The 25,562-nt window shown below is 49.8% G+C and overlaps 1 protein-coding gene across 6 annotated transcripts in view; it reads left to right on the forward strand.

The window, feature by feature from the left end:
* CACNA1D (calcium voltage-gated channel subunit alpha1 D) overlaps nucleotides 1–24,351 on the forward strand; it is a 319,566-nt gene extending 295,215 nt beyond the window's left edge. For 5 of the 6 annotated variants that reach the window (XM_003818729.6, XM_003818730.7, XM_063602452.1 and 2 more), the window contains 8 exons: nucleotides 11,073–11,189; nucleotides 11,882–12,249; nucleotides 12,972–12,998; nucleotides 14,246–14,395; nucleotides 15,807–15,970; nucleotides 19,743–19,864; nucleotides 21,061–21,381; nucleotides 22,189–24,351. In XM_003818729.6, the coding sequence (XP_003818777.1) occupies nucleotides 11,073–11,189; nucleotides 11,882–12,249; nucleotides 12,972–12,998; nucleotides 14,246–14,395; nucleotides 15,807–15,970; nucleotides 19,743–19,864; nucleotides 21,061–21,381; nucleotides 22,189–22,482 (1,563 nt within the window). In that variant the 3' untranslated portion in view covers nucleotides 22,483–24,351. The remainder of the gene's footprint in view (nucleotides 1–11,072; nucleotides 11,190–11,881; nucleotides 12,250–12,971; nucleotides 12,999–14,245; nucleotides 14,396–15,806; nucleotides 15,971–19,742; nucleotides 19,865–21,060; nucleotides 21,382–22,188) is intronic. The other variant, XM_003818731.6, reaches the window with a different exon arrangement.
* Nucleotides 24,352–25,562: the final 1,211 nt, after the last annotated feature.

Genomic DNA, 25,562 nt, shown 5'->3' on the forward strand with positions numbered 1-25,562 from the left:
TTCATTTTATTGATGAAATGCAAACATTTCCAGTTAGATGATACCAACATATTTTCGCATGGCTCCATTGGGAGCTGAAGCATCGTCTGTAATTTATGTTGCGAATGCAGCCTGGAAAATTAAGTTTGTGTTCATAATCTTAATAGAGAAACTGAAAATGTACTTGATTCTGAAACATTAAACATAGACATTTTTTTTGTCTCCTTGAAGGATAATTCTAATTGCATTTTGGCTTCCTGTGCTGTAGAAATGGCTGTGAGTGTGATTTGTTACTCCATGTTTAATTAGCATGAGTAGGCTTTCGTTTCTGCGTGATGAAATACCGGGTGACGATGTAGCAGTTAGGAAAATTTGGTGGGATGGCAGTGGGAGAGATATACCACCAGTGTAACTAGGACAAGGACACAGCCTCGGGAAGCCCCTGAGAGTGGGCGTGGCCTGTTGAGATGGAGGATGGCTTGCCTCCTCCCACAGCAGGGTGCCCCATGGCTGGCAGACTGCGTGCTAATGGAAAGCGGAGCATGGCCGTCGCAGTGTGAGCGCAGAAGTGCGGACCTAGGCATGTGCGTGCTTGTGCTGCGTAGGGTGCAGTCTGTCTGAACAGCTTCCAGGATGGGCCCAAGACCTCTGCGCCCCCACCCCCAGGGAATGTTTTTTCAAGGACACATATACGCACTGTGGTTTTGAACCCTGTGGGCTCCATCTGATCTCCCTGTGTTCAGACCAACTGCAATGCTGCCTCCCACATGAAGGGGAATGGCTTGAGCTCCTGGATCCATGTGTGGGAAGGAGCTCGGCATCCGGTGTCTTCTGGCCTCTGTGGTCTGAATGAGTGTGCAGTTTCCATCCTTCCATCCATCTTCATCATTAAAACCAACCTTCTCTCCAGCCCCTCTACAGAGGGAACCAGAGAGAAGCTGCATCAGGCCTTTTTTAATTTCCTCTTGCGCATCTCCTACATGCCATGTTCACTTTGGGTTGACTCAGCATTTGCTCGTCATCCATTGTTGCTACATCCGAGTGACCCACAAGTTTCCACGAGGGGCAAATAAATAAAGGAACACAGCCATGCAGCCATGAAAATTCTCAGTCCTCCTCCCAGCAGACAGCAATGCATGCTGAATGTCCCATCAGACCTTCTAGATGAGGACATCTGTGCAAGTTACAGACACTCATTAGTCCAGTGTCTTGTGGATAAGAAAAAGACCCCAAAGTGGGAAAAGTTTTGTTCATTTCTCTTTCTTTTAACATTCAAGAATTTCCTTTCTGCAAAAGACATGCACTCCGGTGGAATCCGAGGACACTATGTCCCCCACTCATCCCAGATGGGAGCCTTTCCATCTCCATTGTAGGAAAGCTTTGGAGGGATAGTCCTTTTGCCTGTTTGGAAGTTTGGTTTAAGGAGGAGACCATTATTTCTAGCTATAAAGAATTAGGTTGTTAGGTTGAATAATTGTAAAGCCTGTGCCCGAGCCGCCAGTTGGCGATGCAGGTGGTTGAGGGGAGATGTGGGTGGTATATAAGAAGCAAAGGACTCTCAGCCCCTGATGTGCCCCACGTGGTCTTCTTAGGGAGGCTCAATGCATAAAGACAGAAGAAAATGGGATCCTCCACAGAGATTTAATCTGTAGAAGATCAAACACCTGTTGCCTGGTCACCTTAGTCTAAAAAGTAGTGGAGTTTTGTTTTGTTATTTTTTTAAAGCATGATTCTACCTGAAGCCATCAAAAGCCTCTTTTTAAATTTTTTTCTTTTTTTAATCTAAGAGGAGAACAGATGCTAACAGATGAGATTTCACTGGCTGATTCGTTTGTTTCAGATGCTTGAACGGATGCTTTAGAATTTTCTGCCTGAGCTACGGCACCAAGCTGGTTAGTCGGAAGGCGTTTGTGGCTAAGGCCTTGAAAGGGAAAAGTCTCAAGTGGGCTTATTTCTACTGAAACAGCATTTCAGAAGAAATGCAGGAAAAAGCAGACCCAAGGCCCCAGGGAGACCCCTTCCAAGCAAAGCACTCCTCCGGAAGGTGGAAGCGGGGCCGTGGCTCATCTGCGGAGCCAGGGCTGCCTGTCGCGGACGTTGCTCACGGTGGTTCTTTTTCGTGAAAGGGAACGTACAAGGCTTAACAGTTTTCCCTTCCAAGCAGAGACTCAGAGAAAGGGAAAGAGTGAGAGAGAGCAAAGGAGGGGGGCAGCTGCCCCACAGAGAAATGAAATGAACACAACTTCCTGATGCTGGCCAGTAAAACAAAAAATTAAAAATAAAAATAAAAAGATTAAGCAGACCTGCCTAAGGTGGGTATCTGACTCCATTCCAAAGTCCTGCATCCCTAGTTTGACCGAACTCCCAAAGACTGACAGGCCCCTCGGCGCTGAGCTGACAGAGTTCCTTTTGTATGCCAGTCCACCATGACCTCCTGAGCGTCCGGCCCTGCTCTCTGCAGAGACCCAGTCCAGAATACAGTGAGAAGTGGACAGGCCAGGAAGCTCAGATACACCCATTGAAACTAACACATACACCCGCATGCCAAAACCAATCCAGGCAACACCTCAGGTTCCATCTTAACGTGTCCACAGGAAACTCCACCACACCCAAACCTCATCTAACATTGTCCGTCTTTAATTCGTGCTCAGAGCCAGTCTGGGGATGCCTCTTTGGAAGCAGTGTGGTCTAGTTTCAAGGACACTGGGAGTCAGGGAACCTGGGTTCTAGTCCCAGTTTCAGCATTCACTTGCTGCGTGACCTTGGGCAAGACACTTAACCTCTCTGTGCCTCAGTTTCCCCCATCTGTAAAATGGGGTTAATAATGTCGACCTACCTCACAGGGCTGTTGTGAGGAATAGCTAAGTGATTGTAAAGCACTTTGAACGTATAATTGCTTATTAAGACTACAACAATAATAATATCATATGCCTGTTTACTACCAGAACTTTAAGAAATTCTTGTTTTCCTTTTATCTCTTTTCTGTTCTGTACCATACTTACCCATTGAGAAGGAGAATTCCCCCCTTTTAAAGAAATCTAGGCAATGCACAAAGATGTCAACAGAGGTAACCCTGCAGGTTGCATTTTCACATCTTAAGAATAGCAGATTTTTGCCCAAGATGTTGGTCGATAAGGGTGTCTGATCTTGAATTCTCAGCTGATTCCAAGTGGTGGTTGGAGTCTGTACCTCTGATGCTGAGCCCAAGATACCCAAAGTGGCCAGTTTGGGTTTTAAGATCAACATTCAAAGTAGCCATAGTGCAGAGGTAATGCAGAAGAATCTAAAAAAATTGAAGTATCTGAAGTGTATAGAGAAAAGAAGGGCTTATGAGCCCCTTTCACCTGCCCTGATGTGTACAGGCTGGAAGCTGTGTGTGTGTGCGAGTGCGTGTGTATGTACGTGGGGTGTGTGGAGACAGGGGAAGAGAGAGCCAGCAAACTCTGGGGGGCCCTATTCCTGTAGAAGTGGACGCCCTTCCAAGCATCCTGGGAGGGCAGGAGTCCCAAAGGCTAGGCAGAGGGTGAGAGCAATGTCACCAGTGGGAAGTATGCTTTCTGCAGGCTTGTCCTAGGTGTGACTGACAGGGTCAGTCCCAGCCTCAGGGTCTTTTCCAGTGGTGTCTTTTGTGCCTATGACATTTGCCCTTGGCTGCAGTCCTCACTGTACCAAGAGGTCTAACCTACCTGGACTTCAGTGGACCTGCTGTCCTCATTATGGAAATGGGCCTAGCTCCCGACTCTGCCCCCATGTGTATAAGTGTGCAGACTAGTTAACATCCAGGAGCTCACAGTAGGTGCTGTGGGTTCTCACAGCACAGTCCACAGGGCCCAAGGACGGTTTGACTGCTTCGTGCTGCACCACATGGTGATGTGGGGGATGGGGTAGAAAGCCAGGAACACTCCAGTGTGGCCAGGCCACTTGTCAAGATGTTGAAGCACAGCTGCACCTGGTATCAACCGCTGTTACCCTAGCACCTGAGCCTCCTTCCCCACTGCCAGCAGCCCAGCCCCTCCTGAGACTGCTCTGTGACCCAGCAGCTACAGGTCTAGTGCCTGGCATTGCAGGGAGCCTCCAGGAACCTGCTGTGATCCAAAGGCCCACTTCTGCTCTGATTGGGCAGCACCTGGGTATATTAAGTTATAAGAATTTATGAAGAATGCGATGTATCGTCCCTGAAAGGGAAGCCCGTCAGTCCTGTGGGGGTCCGTCAGTCCCTCTGTCAGTCCCTCTGTCTGTCTTTGACCCACCCGACGTTGAGTTGATTCAGTGCTGAAGGATGGCACATGCCTACCCCCTGTATGTGTCACTCTGTCTCAGAGGGCCGGTGTGACCGACCTTCTAGATCCAAGATTCCATACACTCAGGCCTCGGCAGAAAGGCCCCAAGCGATTCAAGTGGGTGGCGTTTCCATGTGCCTTCTCCACGCTCCTCAAATAAGTAAAAACTGACAAGTGACCACTTTCTAGATGGGACTTAGGGAGTGATTTAAATGGAACAAGAGAGTCTTCTCCACTTGGGCCTGGCTGTGTTGCTGGGGAATGGCATTGGCTAAGGTTGGTAGCCAAGGCCAGCTTAGGAAAGACAGCCAGGAATCAGGAAAGCTGCTTCCAGCTTCAACTCAAAAGGGAAAGAAGGCTTCCTGAAACTTGATTTGCAATCAAACTGCAGAGACACCGCTGTCGTTTCTCTTAATGCCTTGGCAGAGAAGTGTAGCTTCTAGTGTAGTCAAAGTTGTGAGAGACGACTCAAGTTCATTATTTAGAATCTTCACAGACACACACAGCAAACTTGGCACCCCCAACACCAGCATCCATAGGTTAAACTCTTCAGCTCCTGGATAGAAGATGAGAGGCAGGCCAGTATACATTGTAGGGAGGCTCTTCTCAAATAGCTTATACTGTCTAACAACCCAATTAAAAATTAATCCACAGGACTATTGGGTACTACATTCTATACTCTTTCTGAAAGTGGGGAGATCTCGTTCCTTTGAGAATAATAATTATGTTCAGGAGTCTTTGAGAAGAAAGACTGCAAAGAAGTTAAGTGATGTGACGTAGCAGTAAAAGGTGGTAATTATCGTGGCTTGTTATTTAGTACCATTCACCTAGTGTCCTTTGGCAGCCCAATTGTGTCATGATTAGATGATCTGTGTGAAGGAGCTGGCCAAGACTTACTAACAGTTCCAGGGTGGGTAGAAACCCAGGTGAGTTCATTCTCCTTGGCACCTCTTAGACCTAAGGGACACAACTGTTTGAGATCTTGGAAGGGCACATAATTCTAAGGCATGGTGAAGGCAACCCATTCAGACATCCCAAAGGCTGGCTCAGGGAAGCCATAGGAAGGCCATTTCTTCCAAGAGTGGAGAAAGGTCCACAGAAGAGCGGGAATCCTAGATGGGGTAAAAAGTCTACACCTGAGGAAAAAGTAGTAGTGCCTGTTGGAGGATAGATTGATCAGCAGTTATCAAACTTTTTGGTCTTTGGACCCTTTTATACTCTACATTATTGAAGACCCTTGTGTGTCAATATTTACTGTCTTAGAAATTAAAACTGAGCAGTTTTTAAAACAAGAATATGCAAGCACAAAGACGCCAGGGTGATGACATCATGCATCAGGCAGCCTTTGAAAACCTCAGTGTGCTCTCATGAGAGGATGAGAGTGTTGAAGGCAAAGAACATCCTTCTGTTATGCAAATCACAGTGACCTCATGGACCCCTGACAGTGTCTTGGGATGCCCCAAGGTCCCCAGAACACACCTGAGAACTGCTTTGGGGGAATGCTACCAGGTCCCCCTAAAGGCAGAGGGTGCTGGAGCCTTTTAATCATCTCCCTTGTTAAAGAGGCTCCTGTGCAGTGGCACTGCCCTAACTGGAGCCCTTCTCCCCCTCCAGCCCCTTCCCAGTCTCAGCCCACTCCCCGGAGGCATGGAGCTGCCTGTGTCCCCATTCGTCTAGCATGGCCGAGTCTTGCTGCCTGTGCTGATCTGCAGGTGTGATGGTCTGAATCAGGGCAGGATAGAAAGTGTTTTTAAAAATCGGCTTCCCTAAGTGCACAACTGGGACCAAGGATGTGTGCCAAACAGGATCCGTTTCAGGGATAACTTTTGATCATTTGTCATCTCCATGCTGACTTAGGAATATAAGAGCTCTGCTAGGGTAGTCAAAAGGGGGTTAGCCTTGATCAGGTGGCACCCCACAGTCGCAACTATAGGTGAGTAAGTGTGTGATTCAGACTCCAATCCAGCATTCTTTCCCAGTAGGTGCAGTGACTTTGCCTGGGTGGTGGTCGAGGTGGGGAGTTTGGGAGAGGTGAGGCAGCCCAGTGTCACAGGAAGAATAGGCTTAGGGGCCAAGAGTCCTCACTGAGCCTTTGACTCATTTGGGCACATAATTTAACCACATGGGAATAACTTTGGCTCTCCCTTCCTCCCAGAATCTAGTGGAATATTTGTATGTAAGCTCACAATGACTGGTATAAAGATGCTATCAGAACAGAAGTTGTGTTTTACAGCTTCTGCTAAGCCTAAACTTTACAGAATGCTCTATTATCAGGAAACTGGCAAGACTTTTTTTGATTCGGTTGTTAAAATTACAACGAATCAGATTCCTGATTGCACCAAGAATCAAGGTGGAACTGAAATGGAGAGCTCTCAGATTGTATGCAGGCAAAGGTCATATTTTAGATAATTTCTTTAAAGTTTCCTTTATCTTTCCAAGTGATGGGAATAGCGCAACCCCTAGGGGAGCTCGTGGGGGTCATGTTACCCCTGACTTTTCAGTGAGGGTTGGAATCACTGTGGATGACTAACAGAGCGCCAGGATTCCAACCCTTTATATCTGACACAAGGACCATTCACAATGGACACAAAGGCTGCCATCACATTATCCCTGGAGGAGAGTGGTGACAAAATAAGGGGTGTGCCCATGTGTGATGTGCTGAGGAGGCGGACGGCAGCTTGCAGATGAGCAGGTTTATTCCATAAGAACTTAATCTCATTCTGTTTTCTAATGGAACTAGTCTAAAAAGGTCCCCTCTCATTGGGTATAGACTGAATCCTGCTAAAGGGTTAACCAGAACTTGTCACCAGCGAGACGACTGTGTGCAGGGCCAGCCTAGGCTGAGTGCAGCCTGCCTGTGATGGGGAACAGGCTCTGCCAGGCAGGGTTCTTTGGCTGGAGTCTCAAAGCCTGGCGCTTGTATCCTGAAGATGAATGGCCTGGCCCAGTCCCGACTAGAGACATGCATCTCTTATCTCCACTGCTACAGCGTAGGTCCAGGGCGGGGCTCTGGGCACTTGTGCATGCTTGCTGTGGCGCTGTGAGGGCTGGCAGATGGCTGGTGTGTCTGATGGAGCTAGCTTAGGGACACAGGCAGCAAAAGCATTGCAAATGCATCTAGGCAGGAGAAACTTAACCCTAAAAGTGGGCAGGAGAAAGAAAGGTAAATGGGTGTTCATATTTGATGTCAAAATGTCATCATGTTATGCTATTCAGAAGTGTTTTGAGACATTTTAGTTTTTTTTGGTAACTTAATCATTCAATAGAATATCTATGAAATTCCAACTAAATGGTGTCTAAAATTTTAAGCAGCAGTCTACAGGCAAAGCGCCAACATTTCTTTTCTAAAAAATATTTATGATAACATCTAGCATTTTGAAATCAACCAGAAACTAGGCTTGATTCTGTTTAATATTTTATAAGATTGGACATCTTAAAATAAGTCAATAATGTTTATATTTTATAGCAACACTGTGTTTCTTCAAAACCATATTTCTGCTGTGATGTTAATGGAATGACTTTATATGGTTTTAATTGTGTTGGTTTAAGTGCTAATGACCACTTTTCAAATTAAAATAGTATTTTGCTGATAGAGGTAGACACAGATATGAGATATGAAAGAATAGATAATTTTACTGATTGTAAAGTGTTTATCCCAAGAAAAAAAATGTTCTTTTTTTTAGGGCTGTGGAAAAGTAATTTTTTCAAGAGTCTAAGATAGTTTTCTGTATTTCTGGGGATTGGAACTTGTGCCTATGGAATTTTGGGAGCAGCCTAAGCTACCTTTTAGCTTGATATGTGTGCTAGAAAAACTTCATTACCATGTTTTGTGATATGTAATAAATTCAGGGTGCTGTGCTTAAGCTTCATGTCAATTCTAGTTTGGGAACATCTGTTTCCCTCACTCCCAGTCGTGGGGGACAGCCTGACCTGGCCCTCCCCAGAACACATGTGAAAAAGTAGAGTCAGTCCCTGACTCTTATGAGGTCTGTTTTTTCCTGCCTGGAACAAGCAGAATATAATCATGATTTCTGACTCTCTGCTTCTGTGTCTGGGAAGAGCGATTCTTCTCTCCTCCTCTAATGTCTCTTTAATAAATATGTTGTCATTATTTGTCTTTGGAAGTGGCAACTTGGGCCACCTTTCAACCTTCTCCATGATTTATGTTGCAAACAAATTCTCTGTCCCATGTCTGTTCATTGCACTATCTTGTCGACTAAATCCTAATCTTGTGTATCACTGAAGATGTGCTGGAGACAGTTTTTGTTTCTATTATGCAATTATGTTATATGTGTATTTCAGTGAAATGTCAACCCGTCAACAGAGGATGATGTTTAAAATTATCCAAATAAATAGTTTTCTATTTATTTTAATCAGACCTAGTCCAATCAGTTGAATGACAGTAAATAGGATTATATGTTGTTTAAACTTGGGAGCATTCCTGGCCTTTACTGCCTTGTAATATGGATTAATGTACCAAATTTACTTGGGGGTGTTGACTTGAGTGCATTATAACCTATGTTTATTTTGTGGAAGCAGCAGCAGGTGTTTTAAACCTTGTCTTTTTGTTTGGGAGCCTTAGATATGTAACCGAGTTTTCTTCCCAGTTGATCCAAAATCAGAAGTGAACCCCTTGCTTAGCTCACCATCCCTTGATGATGTACCCTAGGAAGCTCTGAATGAGTGAAATGCGGCTGTTTAGTACTGCCGGGTATGACCTTTCTTCACGTTCCTGCAGCTGTGCTGTGTAAGAGCTTTTACCAACATAGCATTACAGTTGCCTTCTTGATGTTTCCATGAGAATGGCAGGTGGGTCCACCTCAGAACCAAATGACTTCCCAGGCTCAGATGTGCTGAACTCGTGGATCCTGAGAGAGGGAAAGTGTGTGTGTGTGTGCGTGTGTGTGTGTGCGCGCTTGCACGCACATGTATGCACAAGCATACCCACATGTGCATATGTGTACACACATGCATCCTGAGCCTGTGATCAGAGGGACAGGAGAGCAAGAAGCAGCCTCCCTTACCACCCCAAGAACTGTCTTGGTTTGACCCGGGACATGACTGTCTGTCCCCTATAAGATCTCAGCATTCCTAGTCAGGAAGCTTAAAGCTTTCATTCCCAGCTCTTCCTTCCCCTTCAGAATTCACTAAATGGAAAGATCTGCTGCTCTATCTTCATAGAATGGTTCAAACCAAACCCAACCTGGCACCATTTTTAGCAGAATTGTCTCAAAGGCTTGGTGCTTTTATGCACCAGGCTATTTTTATAAGGGCCTCTTGGGAAGTTCCTGTGTGACTTTACATTCTAAATTATCATCACCAGCACTGGCATTGGCAACTGCACGTGACCAGTTTTGAGCATCCCCAGACCAGTGGGACCCAGCCCTGATGGATCTGGCCAGACTGCAGCCACCATCCCCTCCTCCTCCCTGAACCACTGCTGGGTATCTGTTCTACCCCATGCTTGTCTCAGGGATGGTCATCATGCCTCTCCGTCATTGCCACAGCTGCCCACATGCTAAGAGGTGTTGTGGAGGAAGGACAGGGAAGCGGTCTCCTCCCCTGAGGACCCACCACTTAGTCCAGTTTTCCTTTGCAAACCACCCTGAGGTTGAAGCATTTGCTGCACATCCATTGTCTTAGCTGTTCTCCAGGCCTTTATGGCTACGGAGCTGTGGACAGACTGCCAGTGAGTGAGGAGGGGCTGCCTGGATACAGGACCGTAGACCCAGGGCAGAGAGGACATGCCTTCTTCAGATGCAGGTCTTTCTGTGGAAAAGAATAAAGTTGCCATACAGTCCCTATTAGTCTTTAACTCAGCATACTGTTTTCCTTCAAATTGGTGGTCAAAACATCATCATTCTCTCAGAGCTGGAGCAGTGCCTTCCTCCATGCACCGTGCATAAGCATCTTGGAATGCTTCCCTAATGAAGTCGTGAACAATGGAAGGGCTTATCCTGGGCCCTGTCTCAACATAGCAGGGACCACAGTGAGGAAGGCAGCTGTGAGGGCGCCAGGGGAGATGCAGAGTATCTGTGATGGGCCCGGAGGAATCTACCAGGGGTGTCTTCTGGTGGGTCTTGCACTGCCTGCAAAGGCTGATAAGCCACTTTCAGTTTGTTGTGATCTTCAAAAAGCGGACCCCCTGTTGGTGAGTTCTCAGCCTGCACACAGGCTACAGGCCAGGGTATCCTGATGACCACGGTGGCCGGGTCGGTGTGCGTGTCAGTCTGCTCCGTCGTGGTCCAAGTGTGCTGGTGGTTGCAGTGTGTTGTGTCACTCACTCGTTCCATGGCTTTTTAGCAGAACCAGTGGCCTGAGGGCTGCTTGGTCTGCTTGTGCCTCTGGCACCTACACCTAGGCTTCCTCATCCTAGATGCAGCAAGGGAGTCCACATCAGCCTCCCTTTAGATCGGCCAGGCTGTGCTCCTTGCCCTGCTCTGGGCTTGGAGAGAGAGGGCTCTTGTAGGCGAGCCTACTGAAGACTGTCACTGAGACAGGGGCATAAGCTCTTGGCCTGGCAGATCCTAGCACTAGTAACCAGGCAGTGTTCCTTGGAAGTGGGGGTTTTGCAAAGGAGGTTACGGGGTTGCAGGCCTCAGGCATCCTACCTAGGACCTTCTTGACCATCTGGATGCCTGACCATACCAACAACCCTTAGACTGCCTTCAGTGACATCAGTCAGTGCCCTGGATTGGCTTTTGGGGAAGCCTTCCTCCCCACCGCTGAATCAGGAAGGAGCAAAGCCAGGACCCAGGCTGGCCCCAGGGCCCATGTGTGGTCTAACCTGTTCTGCCATTTTCATTGATCTAGGCGGGATTAAGGACACTGCATGACATTGGGCCAGAAATCCGGCGTGCTATATCGTGTGATTTGCAAGATGACGAGCCTGAGGAAACAAAACGAGAAGAAGAAGATGATGTGTTCAAAGTAATTATTCCACGCCTAGCTACACACTGGCCATCTGGAAATAGCAGGGCAGGACTCCAGTTTGGGCAGTTAATCAGCCACAGAAGAGTCTGGAGAATGCAGCCCATCCCCAGGGCCTAGAGGGGCTTTCAGACCACACCCTCCCCCTCTTACAGACCCTCCCCAGGCATCAGCACCTCTTCTAGGGCCAGGCCAGCTCTTTCCCTGAGCTTACCCAGCTTCCCCTCACTGCCTGCTTCTGAGGAGCTCGGCCACAGCCCCTGGCCCTGTGGATGAGCATCCTGAGTCCTTCCGGCAGCTGCCTTTGCTACCCTCCTCCTTCCCGGGCCAGCTCTTTGATCTGCCAGCTGGCTGTCAGTCCCCCAGCCCAGAGAGCATGCCCAACCTTGGGGCCACCAGCCAGCCCAGCTGGGTATAAGTCACCCCAACTTGGAGCAACTGGAAGAGCACACTCGAGTGACAGCCGACAGCTTGCTCCCCAGCTCAGGAAATCGGTAACCTTCCTCATCTCGGGGGGACCAACTGCCACACAGTCACATTCACCTTGATCATTGAGACACTCAGATTGTTTTACAGGGATCCTACGGAGCTTGCCTAGAATTTGTTTTTCATGTAGAAAAAGTTACCTAACATAGCTAGTCTGCATCAAATACTTGTTAAATTACCTGGTGTTGTCTCCCATTATTTTGCAGAGAAATGGTGCCCTGCTTGGAAACCATGTCAATCATGTTAATAGTGATAGGAGAGATTCCCTTCAGCAGACCAATACCACCCACCGTCCCCTGCATGTCCAAAGGCCTTCAATTCCACCTGCAAGTGATACTGAGAAACCGCTGTTTCCTCCAGCAGGAAATTCGGTGTGTCATAACCATCATAACCATAATTCCATAGGAAAGCAAGTTCCCACCTCAACAAATGCCAATCTCAATAATGCCAATATGTCCAAAGCTGCCCATGGAAAGCGGCCCAGCATTGGGAACCTTGAGCATGTGTCTGAAAATGGGCATCATTCTTCCCACAAGCATGACCGGGAGCCTCAGAGAAGGTCCAGTGTGAAAAGGTAACCTTGACAATGTGTTTGGACTTGCTCATGTGGTGTCTGCCCGTGTTGCATCTAGTCCCAAGGAGCAAGGCAGGTCTGTGCTCTGTGCTCTGGGGCATGGAGGAGGTTCCCCGTAGGCATTTGTGTCAGGATCTGTGAGTGCCCCCCAGGTCACTGCTGCCTCTGACACTCTCCACGTGATGGACCTAAAGGATAAGGGCCACGTGCCATCCTACATCCTGTATGGGGTGCCGAGGGGCCTTAAAACAGCAGCAGCCACAAAATCCACCTCTCAATTGTGCTCACATACTGTGCGACAGGGGTTGGTGAATTGTTTCTCTAAAGGGTCAGTGAGTCAATATTTTAGGCTTTGAGAACCATACAGTCTTGCACCTTCTCAGCTCTGCCGTTGCAGTGTGAAATATGTAAGTGAATGGGTGTGTGGCTGTGTCCCATTAAAATTTCCCTATGGTCACTGAAATTTGAACTTCATATATTTGCATATGATGAGATACTTTTTGTCTTCAGATTTTTTTTTATGTTTTTCAATCCTTTATAACAATAAAACCTGTTCATAGCCCATGGGTCATACAAGGCCAGGTGGCAGCCACTATGTGGATGGCGAATCATAATTTCCTAAACCCTACTCTAGGAGGTAGCCTGCTGTTTGCATTGTAAATTTGGTTGGAAATTAACTTTTATCTTCTCCCTCCTTCCCATGTTATGCCTTTCCTGGATAGAACCCGCTATTATGAAACTTACATTAGGTATGTGCTCATTACCTGTTTTTGTGTTAAATACTGTGATGGTATGTTACCAGCTGGCCTCTCTGAGTGCTGAAGAATGAGAAACACTTCTTTGAGCCAGCCTATTAAAGGTTATCATAATTCATGGCTGTGGACTCAGAGGTCAGAGGTTGTTGCTTCTAAGCAAAGGCACCTTCAGATCCATATCTCTGTCGACTGTTGCCATCCAAGGACTGGTGTCCACACACAAGGTGCACCCCATGGGCTGGCTCCTGCAGGCCTCACGCTGGCACTAGGAGCATCCATTGTGCATTTACAGGGGCCTCAGCCTGTGTGGCTGGCAGCTCCGGCTGCTCTCTGGGGTCAAGCTTCTTGTGGGTGCTTTGCAGCATGACCCAAACCTCCTGAAGGTCAGGAATGGGATCTTGTCATTTTCCCTGTAGCCCTCAAGATATGTGTAGTATATTCCACTCCACATGTATTGACCTGAGTTGAATTGTGGGCAGAATGCCCATTTTGTTGGGGGCCAAGGGAGGATGGGTCTTCCTGTGTCATGTTATCAAGTGAAGTCGGGAGCCATGTGGGCCCAAGTTGGGTGCAAGAAAGTGGAGAAGTCAGAGGAAGTGCCATCCTTCCATTGGAGAGAGGATTGACATCACCACGTCCTTCTCTGAGGACTGAGGCCAGGATGAGCCGGGTTTCAGGGAGACTTACCACATTCCTGGGGCAGGGCAGCCTTTGGAAATATGGTGGACATGTTCTGTGACAGTTTCCCCTGTGGCACTGTATCCAGAACTCACTCGACCTTCCTGATTTGATACAGCAGGAGGTCGGTGGCCAGGAAGCTCCTTTGTTCCAGGTTCTGAAGTCACACTGGGCTGGAGCTGGGGGACTAGAAGGAGAGGGAGGGATCAGAGCAGATGCCCTGGGAACCCAGGGTCTTTTTCCCTAGGTCCATTTTTTTGTTCTGTTCTCCAAATTGCACCTGTTCCTTTGGCTCCAAGGCCTCTGGACACAATGGTTTGACACCAACATTGTGCAGGGCACTGAGAGAGACCCTATCCTGGCCCGCAGGCACACCACACACACAGACACACACACGGTGCTGTTGCCAGAAGCCGGAACAGTCCAGTGCTGCCTGAGGCAGGTGCGTGCTGGGAGAAGCCAGGAGCACCCGGGCAGGGTTGCTGGCCACAGGCAGAGGTGCGGCTGCAGCAGGAATTATCTGCCGCCTGCCCAGGTTCTCAGATCCTCTCTCCCAACTGCAGGTCCGACTCAGGAGATGAACAGCTCCCAACTATTTGCCGGGAAGACCCAGAGATACATGGCTATTTCAGGGACCCCCACTGCTTGGGGGAGCAGGAGTATTTCAGTAGTGAGGAATGCTACGAGGACGACAGCTCGCCCACCTGGAGCAGGTGAGCTGCTCTGGCTCCTGTGGAGAGCGGGAGGCCGCCCTGCCCTGGTGCTCGGCCCGCTCCGGAAGCCAGGGCCACCGGCAGCTGCACTTGGGCTTCCCCTAAAAAGCAAAATGGGAGCAGAAACTCCAGGCAAGAGGGAGAGTGGAGCTGGAGAAAGAGAGCCGCAGAGAGGCAGGGTGAGGGCTATTCTTTCAGACCTGTTGCCTTATTTCCACTAGGGGCCTCTGAGGCCTTTTAGTGAAGGCTTGGGAAATGGGAGATGGGCCTGCTTCATGGCTGGGTTAATGCCTTTCCACCACCCCGTCTTTGGAGAGATCAGTTTTTGCTGAATTAACACTTGGAGCTCTGGCGGCCCCAGGGCTCTGTGTGCACGGCGGCTTGGCCAGCCTGGAGCTCGGCCAGGTCCTCATGCACAGCACCTGCCTCCTGCCACTTCAAGGGGTCTCTCGGGGAGATGAAGAAATGAGGGGTCACTCAGCAGAGGGGTCCATCTGGCTTCTCTCCTACAGAAAGAATGTTTGTTAGTACAATGGGCACTCTGCTTTAGGAGGCGTAGCAGGCGGCACAGGCGGATGAAAATCGCCCTCTACCCTCTTCTCTGAACCGCACCTCACTGTGACCAGGGGCCCAGTGAAGTGGAAGTGGAATGGCAGTGAGGTGGCTTCTGGCATCTGAGCCACAGCCTGACCCTCACCCTCTGCTCCCGCAGCCCTTCCCCGTGCCTCTCTCAAATGCCTGACTTCTGAAACCACTGACTCTGAGCCAGATGAACTCGTGTTCCCTTCTCTAGGGCTTTTGCTCACACTGTGGCCCCTGCTTGGATGCCCTCACTCCGTCTGCTGGCCTCATCCCCCCTGTCAAGGGCCTGCTCTAGGGCCTTGCTTTTTATTTCCATGACTGGAATTGAAATCCCTCCCCCAACCCCCAGAAAAGAAAACCTCACGAACCGCATGAGTTCCTCTCTTCCAGCACTGGCCCTTTCCAGCTCGCATTTGATTTCTGTGTGCTCATGGCATTTTCTAAGCCCATTGAGGGTGGGGCTCATGCTTCATGCATCTTGGTGTCCTTGGTGCCCAGCACCTGGCAGAGGGAAGGCACTCAGGAGAGGGGCTCTCACGGAGGAAATGAGTGGGTGAGAGCCTGGCTCACAGGACATCTGCGATCCACATTTGCCCTGGAGCTGAGGGATCAAAACTGCCAGCACATCCCTCAGCACAGGCCTCCAGTCCTGTAATGGCCCTTGGTCTCCATCTGGAATCTTCCATGAAACTGAGGCCAGCCTTGTTCTCAGCCAATCCTACTGTGTCCAAGGGAGGAGGCGGGGAGAGGAGTATGGATGTCAGCCTGGCAGGGTTGAGTGACAGAGCTTGTTACCTAGAACCTTACTGACCTCCTCTCTGACCTCCAGGCAAAACTATGGCTACTACAGCAGATACCCAGGCAGAAACATCGACTCTGAGAGGCCCCGAGGCTACCATCACCCCCAAGGATTCTTGGAGGACGATGACTCGCCCGTTTGCTATGATTCACGGAGATCTCCAAGGAGACGCCTACTACCTCCCACCCCAGCATGTGAGGCCAGATTTTTTGTTTTGGGTGGAACCTCCCGGGGAACAGTGTGCCTCTCCCCCAACCCCCGCTCTGGGGGCCGGTGATGGATGTGTGCTGCCGGGTCAGGATCCTTAGTCCTCAAGACCAGCCCCCAGCCAGAGAGTGTGTCTGCTTTCCTTCCTTTCTCATCCATATCTCACGTGATAGAGCTCTAGCCTCTTCAGTGCTATGCTTGACTCTCTTTGAGAAGAGAGAGGCTGTGGGGCCCTAAGATTGCATGCACACATCTGGTAAGGGGTGTTTTGCATACATAGCATTGTCTTTGAACCTGGGACCATCCTGAGAGGGAGGCAAACCACACACATGCTTTTGCTGTTGTCAGCCCTGCTGCACTCTGTGATGGGGTGACTGAGCCCCCAAAGGGGAAGAGTGGGCTCAAGTGCAGAGCTGGCTGTGCCCCAGTCCTGTCTTGCAAAACCCCATGCCTCTGAGGGCCACCTGGGCATTCTGGTGTCCATCTGTCCTCAGGCCCCTCCAAGCCTTATCCTCCTCCCTCATCTCTGCTCCTCCTCCCTCCCTCATCTTCCCTCCTCCTCCCTCATCTTCCCTCCTCCTCCATCTTCCCTCCTCCTCCCTCATCTTTCCTCCTCCTCCCTCATCTTCCCTCCTTCTCCTCCCTCCCTCATCTTCTCCTCCTCCCTCATCTTCCCTCCTCCTCCCTCCCTCATCTTCCCTCCTCCTCCCTCCCTCATCTTCCCTCCTCCTCCTCCATCTTCCCTCCTTCTCCTCCCTCCCTCATCTTCTCCTCCTCCCTCATCTTCCCTCCTCCTCCCTCCCTCATCTTCCCTCCTCCTCCCTCCCTCATCTTCCCTCCTCCTCCTCCCTCATCTTCCCTCCTCCTCCCTCATGTTCCCTCCTCCTCCCTCCCTCATCTTCCCTCCTCCTCTCTCATCTTCCCTCCTCCTCCCTCATCTTCCCTCCTCCTCTGTTCCTCCCTCATCTTCCCTCCTCCTCCCTCATGTTCCCTCCTCCTCCTCCCTCATGTTCCCTCCTCCTCCTCCCTCATCTTCCCTCCTCCTCCCTCCCTCATCTTCCCTCCTCCTCCCTCATCTTCCCTCCTCCCTCCCTCATCTTCCCTCCTCCTCCGTTCCTCCCTCATCTTCCCTCCTCCTCCCTCATATTCCCTCCTCCTCCTCCCTCATTTTCTCTCATCTTCCCTCATCTTCCTCCTCCCTCATCTTCTATCATCTTCTTTTATCTTCCTCCTCCCTCATCTTCCCTCCTCCTCCTTCTTTTCCCTCCCCCTCTCCTCCCTCCTCCTCCCTCATCCCTCCTCCCTCATCTTCCCTCCTCCCCCCTCCTCTCCCTTGCCTTCCCTCCTCCTCCCTCACTTTCTCTCCTCCTCCCTCATCTTCCTGTCAAGTCTGTCAGTGCCCTCTGCTCACGGGGCAGGTTCTGGACTTGTTGGTCCCCTTCACTCTGGGGCCAGGAAACCCATCCCACCTAGAGGGGCTGGGGCTGGGGCTGGCTGCTTCCACCTGCTTTCCCTCTGCAGCGGTGGGTGGCAGGAGCTGGAGGATCTGGGTCATCCTGAGCAAGGAACTCCAGCTGGGGGAAGAGGTGCAGCCCTGGCCCCTTCCAGCCCTTGGCTGAACAGTTTCATTTTGGACATGTGGGCATTTTGCTGATGGTTAAGGACTATCCATTTCTGGAATTTCTGAGGAATGAAGCATATTTTTGAACAGGACTCTAATCAGTAACCAAAAATAGCCGTGACACATCGGCTTCTGAGTCTGCCAACTGCATATACTATAAAGAGCACCACTGGGAGGTGCCCAGGGCCCTCTGCCTCACTCCAACTGTCACAGCCCCACTGGGGAGTGTGACCAGACCCATTTCCATGGTTAATATTTAATTCCTCAGCCCTGAACACATGCAGCTAAATGAAGTCACTCCATTCCCATAAATACTAGATGAAGCAGATGCAGGTGAGGCCGGGTGATGGCCCTCGCCCTTGTGAGTTCCACTGCCTTCCTCGGGCCTCGGCCTTTGTCTACTGCCTACTTGGCCAAGCAAGCAAGCACATGAATCCCACCAGCCACAGTGCCAGAGAGGAGCTGAGTGGGCAGGAGTGGCTGTGCTCTTGATTCGTAAGGTGGTTTTGCTTTGCTGCCCTGCAGCTCAGACCTTGGACAGGAAGAACATTTCCCTCCTCCACCTGTGTTCTCAGCTGCAGGGGGATTCCCTCCTCCTCCAGAGAGTGTTGTGCAGAGCACATGAGATCATGGGGATCCCTGGAGCATTTTAGAAATGGAAAAGCACCACATACAGGAGAGGGACTGCTGCTCTCCTTTCCCAGCCCCCAGCCCGGCCATTCGATCTGGAAACCTATGCTCCACAGCACAGTTGGCCCCTGGGTGGTGCGTGGAGGGAAGGCTTTCTGATGAGGCAGCCGTGTGTGTCTCATGTAGGCAACTGAACCAGGAGGCCCCACAGTGCGCACTGGGCACGAGAGACCAGGACTGGCTGTCTCGTTCCTCTCTGCTGGGCAGTGCCTAGCCAAGGACTCAGCCCGGTCTCTTGTGTGCGCCCCAGTGTGCCTGGGAGTCCTCTCCTGGCTAGGCCCTGGGCTTTCCAATAGAGGAATGAGGGGCATGTGGAGTTTTGCCAGGGCTGAGAAAGGAGGCCCTGTGATCCGAGAAAAGCAGCGGTCAAGATAGGAGCCATAGAAATGCCTTGTAAACGATAGGTGTGCTCTCGACAGAGGCCCCTGCAAGGGGTAGGAGGTTTCTGGGAGGAGGCTGCTGGCTGTCTTAGGGCCCCAGAATTCAGACTGATCTCCTGGGCCTGGTGCCCTGTGAAGCTGGGAGCTGTGGATTGTCTTGTGTGAGCCTCAACCTCTGTGTGAGCCTCTGTTGGAAGAGCTGTTAGCAGGACAAGCATTTTCTTAAAATTAGAGGTGTCCTTTGTTTGTCTTCAGTGCTAGAGAAGCTGAATCTTTCCCAACAAAAATAATTTGCTTATTACCTGGTCAAGCTGATCAGTGCAGGTAAAGTCCCTCCCTTTAAAACAGGTGTAAACACAGGAGCCCCAGCAAGATATGTCAGCCGCTGGGGACACTTAGGGTATCTGGAAGGTGACAGTGGGAAGTGTCGTGGGGTTCTGGCAGGACTTGTGTTCTTGCACTGAAGTGCTGTGCGCTCCCCACAGTATGCAGGGCCAGGGCTTCTGACTCGGATCAGTTGCCCTATGGGCTGCCTTCACTCCTCCTCCTGAGAACAGGCGAACGTTTAAAAGTAGTAAGTTCTCTTTGGGAGGCTGAGGCGGGTGGATCACAAGGTCAGGAGATCGAGACCATCCTGGCTAACACGGTGAAACCCTGTCTCTACTGAAAATACAAAATATTAGCCGGGCGTGGTGGCGGGCGCCTCTAGTCCCAGCTACTCGGGAGGCTGAGGCAGGAGAATGGCGTGAACCCGGGAGGTGGAGCTTGCAGTGAGCTGAGATTGCGCCACTGCACTCCAGCCTGGGTGACAGAGCCAGACTCCATCTCAAAAAAAAAAAAAAAAAAAAGTAGTAAGTTTGTACTTTAAAAAACATCCCTCACTGGGGCTTCTGCCTTCATCCTCTCCTCCTAACATTTGGAGACCTCACTACCTAATCTTTCTCTTGGACAAACCGCATGCTTCTTCCTGGGCTCGTTGCTGAGCATCCGGGGCCACCCTGACTCTGAAAGACGGTGTCCCGGCAGAGAACTTGCTTCACAGCTGCGTGATGCCCTTTGCTTTCCCAGCCCACCGGAGATCCTCCTTCAACTTCGAGTGCCTGCGCCGGCAGAGCAGCCAGGAAGAGGTCCTGTCGTCTCCCATCTTCCCCCATCGCACGGCCCTGCCTCTGCATCTAATGCAGCAACAGGTGAGCGGCCCACCTGGCCTTGCCCCCACACCTAGGGGCACCCCACATAGGACCCCCATCAGGTCACTCCCTTCTCCTTGGCCTTAAGCACCAGGAGGGAAGGAGAGAATCTTCACCTACAGTCTAGTTAATCTTTGTAACAATCCTGTCAAATAGCTATGGCCATGAGTCCCATGCTGCCCAAGCTCACACAAGTGACTGCTGGCATTTGAATCCAGGGAGCCAGCTGCCAAAGCTGGCCTCGCTGCCCAGGTGCCCCCACCACCTCTTCCTGGCATTGAATACAGAGCCTGATGTGATCTGAGCTCAGGGAGTGGGGGCCACTTGGCTGATTCTGAACAATCGGAGCAGCCCTTCATTTTCTCTAAGAAGTGGTTCCTTCATTAAGTTTATGGGTCCCTCCATGGGCAGGGCCCTGTGGGTACTATGCAGGGTTAACCTCCCCTGCCTACAAAGGGAGCAGTCTGGGGAGAACAATTTGCCCACGTTGAGGGCGGCTGCACAGGCAAGAGGGTGGGGCCGGAGCCCACTCACCAGGGCTTTCCCTCAAGGATAACAATATGGCGCTTTTTCTTTCTGAAAATATCACATCAGAGATGCCATTCATTCGTGCACGACAGGGTGGTGGGCATGGACCTGTGCTGTTTACAGACAGCGTTCCCTGTCCCTCTCTGCAGAGTGTGAACCCCAAGGTGCATCTGCCGTGGTGGGATTGTAAGACCGGGGCTTGTACCCAGTGCTTTAGCACATGCCAAATGCCGGCTCTAGGATGCATTACTCCAGAGCAAAGAGAACCAGCTGTTTTCCTATAAGTGCTGGGAAGTGGTGGTTTCCCCTGAATGTACTTCGGTATTTAAACCCAGCATGAACTGGGTGGTGTGTTCACACCCACAGCTTGTTGGGCTTCCCTGATTCTTCATTCTGAAGCAATTTCATGAATTAGCAACTGATACCTCCTTGGGAAAAGCCAAAGGAAATGCATTATGGATTCGGGGTAAAAGAAAGCACAGTCTGCTAGAAAACAAAGTCATCACCGCCCATTCATTCAGCGTACTTCAGTGTGCCCATGTCCTTTCCAAGTCCTTGCCTGGACTGCCCCTGGAGAGCGCAGCGCCGGTGCTTGGTCTGTGTGCAGAAGGTTTGAGGCCCGGACCTCTGAGAACCTCTGGTCTCCCAACAGTCCCCTCTTTCCTCAGATCATGGCAGTTGCCGGCCTAGATTCAAGTAAAGCCCAGAAGTACTCACCGAGTCACTCAACCCGGTCGTGGGCCACCCCTCCAGCAACCCCTCCCTACCGGGACTGGACACCGTGCTACACCCCCCTGATCCAAGTGGAGCAGTCAGAGGCCCTGGACCAGGTGAACGGCAGCCTGCCGTCCCTGCACCGCAGCTCCTGGTACACAGACGAGCCCGACATCTCCTACCGGACTTTCACACCAGCCAGCCTGACCATCCCCAGCAGCTTCCGGAACAAAAACAGCGACAAGCAGAGGAGTGCGGACAGCTTGGTGGAGGCAGTGAGTACGGTTCTTGGCCGTGGTGGGCAGGAAGCACCAGGAGCAGCAGAGGTGCAACTGTAACAGCAGGAAGGGCAGTGGTGGGAGGGCAGCCAGGCTGTGAGCTAGGCTGCCTCAATCAGACACCTCTGAGCAGCAGGAATGTACCTGAAGCATGAGTAAAAACTGGTCACCACCACTGGCTGCGGTGGCTTACGTCTGTAATCTCAGCACTTTGGGAGGCCGAGGCGGGTGGATCACCTGAGGTCAGCGACTCAAAGACCAGCCTGGCCAACATGGTGAAACCCCGTCTCTACTAAAAATACAAAAATTAGCCGGGCGTGGTGGTGTATGCCTGTAATCCCAGCTACTCAGGAGGCTGCAGCAGGAGAACTGCTTGAACCCGGGAGGTGGAGGCTGCAGTGAGCCGAGATCACACCACTGCACTCCAGCCTGGGCCACAGAGCGAGACTCTTGTCTCAAAAAAACAAAAAAAAACCCAAAAAAACTGGTCACCACCGTCAATTCTCATAAATGAGCTGTGCTGGCATTATGGGTGCTGTTCCGGCATATGTTTCTAGTTTATACTAAATGTCTTTCCCCAGTGGGTTTCACTCTTGTTGGGCCATGTGTAGTTTTTTACCTCCAGGACATTTTCAAAGCCATTTACATTAGTTATTATGTATGAGGTCTAGAAAACATGATTGAGCTGCATCCCCAAAGCACACGGTGCAGTTAAGTTAGCACTGGAGTTGATTTTTCTGTCGTCCCCCTGCCCTGCAAAGCCTTATAACACCCCCACGCCATCCATCCCTCTTTTCTGTACAGGTCCTGATATCCGAAGGCTTGGGACGCTATGCAAGGGACCCAAAATTTGTGTCAGCAACAAAACACGAAATCGCTGATGCCTGTGACCTCACCATCGACGAGATGGAGAGTGCAGCCAGCACCTTGCTTAATGGGAACGTGCATCCCCGAGCCAACGGGGATGTGGGCCCCCTCTCACACCGGCAGGACTATGAGCTACAGGACTTTGGTCCTGGCTACAGCGACGAAGAGCCAGACCCTGGGAGGGATGAGGAGGACCTGGCGGATGAAATGATATGCATCACCACCTTGTAGCCCCCAGCGAGGGGCAGACTGGCTCTGGCCTCAGGTGGGGCGCAGGAGAGCCAGGGGAAAAGTGCCTCATAGTTAGGAAAGTTTAGGCACTAGTTGGGAGTAATATTCAATTAATTAGACTTTTGTATAAGAGATGTCATGCCTCAAGAAAGCCATAAACCTGGTAGGAACAGGTCCCAAGCGGTTGAGCCTGGCAGAGTACCATGCGCTCGGCCCCAGCTGCAGGAAACAGCAGGCCCCGCCCTCTCACAGAGGATGGGTGAGGAGGCCAGACCTGCCCTGCCCCATTGTCCAGATGGGCACTGCTGTGGAGTCTGCTTCTCCCATGTACCAGGGCACCAGGCCCACCCACCTGAAGGCATGGCGGCGGGGTGCAGGGGAAAGTTAAAGGTGATGACGCTCATCACACCTGTGTCATTACCTCAGCCATCGGTCTAGCATATCAGTCACTGGGCCCAATATATCCATTTTTAAACCCTTTCCCCCAAATACACTGCGTCCTGGTTCCTGTTTAGCTGTTCTGAAATACGGTGTGTAAGTAAGTCAGAACCCAGCTACCAGTGATTATTGTGAGGGCAATGGGACCTCATAAATAAGGTTTTCTGTGATGTGACGCCAGTTTACATAAGAGAATATCACTCCGATGGTCGGTTTCTGACTGTCACGCTAAGGGCAACTGTAAACTGGAATAATAATGCACTCGCAACCAGGTAAACTTAGATACACTAGTTTGTTTAAAATTATAGATTTACTGTACATGACTTGTAATATACTATAATTTGTATTTGTAAAGAGATGGTCTATATTTTGTAATTACTGTATTGTATTTGAACTGCAGCAATATCCATGGGTCCTAATAATTGTAGTTCCCCACTAAAATCTAGAAATTATTAGTATTTTTACTCGGGCTATCCAGAAGTAGAAGAAATAGAGCCAATTCTCATTTATTCAGCGAAAATCCTCTGGGGTTAAAATTTTAAGTTTGAAAGAACTTGACACTACAGAAATTTTTCTAAAATATTTTGAGTCACTATAAACCTATCATCTTTCCACAAGATATACCAGATGACTATTTGCAGTCTTTTCTTTGGGCAAGAGTTCCATGATTTTGATACTGTACCTTTGGATCCACCATGGGTTGCAACTGTCTTTGGTTTTGTTTGACTTGAACCACCCTCTGGTAAGTGAATTACAGAGCAGGTCCAGCTGGCTGCTCTGCCCCTAGGGTATCCATAGTTACGGTTCTCTCTGTGGCCCACCCAGGGTGTTTTTTGCATCGCTGGTGCAGAAATGCACAGGTGGATGAGATATAGCTGCTCTTGTCCTCTGGGGACTGGTGGTGCTGCTTAAGAAATAAGGGGTGCTGGGGACAGAGGAGCAACGTGGTGATCTATAGGATTGGAGTGTCGGGGTCTGTACAAATCGTATTGTTGCCTTTTACAAAACTGCTGTACTGTGTGTTCTCTTTGAGGGCTTTTATATGCAATTGAATGAGGGCTGAAGTTTTCATTAGAATGCACTCACACTGACTGTACGTCCTGATGCAAACCCACTTTTGGATAATTAGAACCGTCGAGGCTTCATTTTCTGTCAACAGAATTAGGCCGACTGTCAAGTTACCTTGGCAGGGATTCCCTGCAATCAAAAAGATAGATAGGTAGCAATTTTGGTCCAAAATTTTTAATAGTATACAGACAACCTGTTAATTTTTTTTTTTTTTTTTTTGTAAATAACAAACACCACTTTGTTATGAAGACCTTACAAACCTCTTCTTAAGACATTCTTACTCTGATCCAGGCAAAAACACTTCAAGGTTTGTAAATGACTCTTTCCTGACATAAATCCTTTTTTATTAAAATGCAAAATGTTCTTCAGAATAAAACTGTGTAATAATTTTTATACTTGGGAGTGCTCCTTGCACAGAGCTGTCATTTGCCAGTGAGAGCCTCCGACGGGGCAGGTACTGTGCCAGGGCAGCTCTGAAATTATGGATATTCTTATCCTCCTGGTTGCTTCGGTGCCAATGGTAACCTAATACCAGCCGCAGGGAGCGCCATTTCTCCTAAAGGGCTACACCACTGTCAACATTATCTTGGACTCTGTGTCTCTCTCTGTTGGGTCTTGGTCTTACTGTGTGGCATCACATCAGGCCAAAATTGCCAGACCAGGACCCTAAGTGTCTGATAGAGGCGATGATCTTTTCCAAAGTCAGTACTTACAAACTGGCGTTCTTACAGGCTGCACCATTTCCTAGTATGTCTGCTTTAAGCCTGGTTCAACCTCTCATCGAATATTAAATTTTTCTTTGTAAGAAAAATTTGAAGTTGTAGAGCATGGTTTTTTGTTTTCCTTTGTCTTAGGAAAGTTTTAAGATGAAATGTTTTTCCTTTTTGGTTCCCTCCCCATCTGAAAAATACACATTTTTGTGTCCACAGGAATAATACATTTAGTTTCTTTAATCTTATGTTTTTCATAATCTCACAAAATGTAAATGGCAGCTATGATTTCACCGTCAACTGGCAGCGAGAACCTCACTAAGAACCATCTCTGCTCAGCCTATGGACTCCGACATCCACCCAGACAGCTGGATCTCGCTTCACCACATGGCACTTTCCAGCTCTATCCCACGAAGTTTCAGAATTGGGCGAAGGCCACGCGTGGCGGGCTGTGAGGGCCACGTTACCTCTTGGTGCAGTCTCACCTGTGTGAGATGGGACCAGGGGCACCACTTGCTTTCCTGCTGACCCTGCTATGAGAAAAACTGGAGCAGTTTCACCTTGTGTACTTCTCAGCATCGTAAGTGTCTTTGCCAATTGCATTTCCTATAAAAGTTTTACTGTTTTGATAGGCAGCTGGCTGGTTTAGAAAAACCAGTTAGCCATAGAACTGACATCACGCAGAGAGCCCCGACTCCCTGATTAGGCCACCCCAACTCAAAATCTGACTCCAGGGATGTTTTGTTGAAAATGTTATTTCTCTAAAACAGTATTTCTTTTCCTCTCCTGGGGACTAGGAGGGCAGGAGAGAATGAGGAGCAGGCCTGGGCCCTGGTTCCAACATCAAGAGTGACAGGGTGGTCT

The sequence above is a fragment of the Pan paniscus genome, chromosome 2 (assembly GCF_029289425.2).
Source record: "Pan paniscus chromosome 2, NHGRI_mPanPan1-v2.0_pri, whole genome shotgun sequence".
In the NCBI taxonomy this organism is placed as follows: Eukaryota; Metazoa; Chordata; class Mammalia; order Primates; family Hominidae; genus Pan; species Pan paniscus.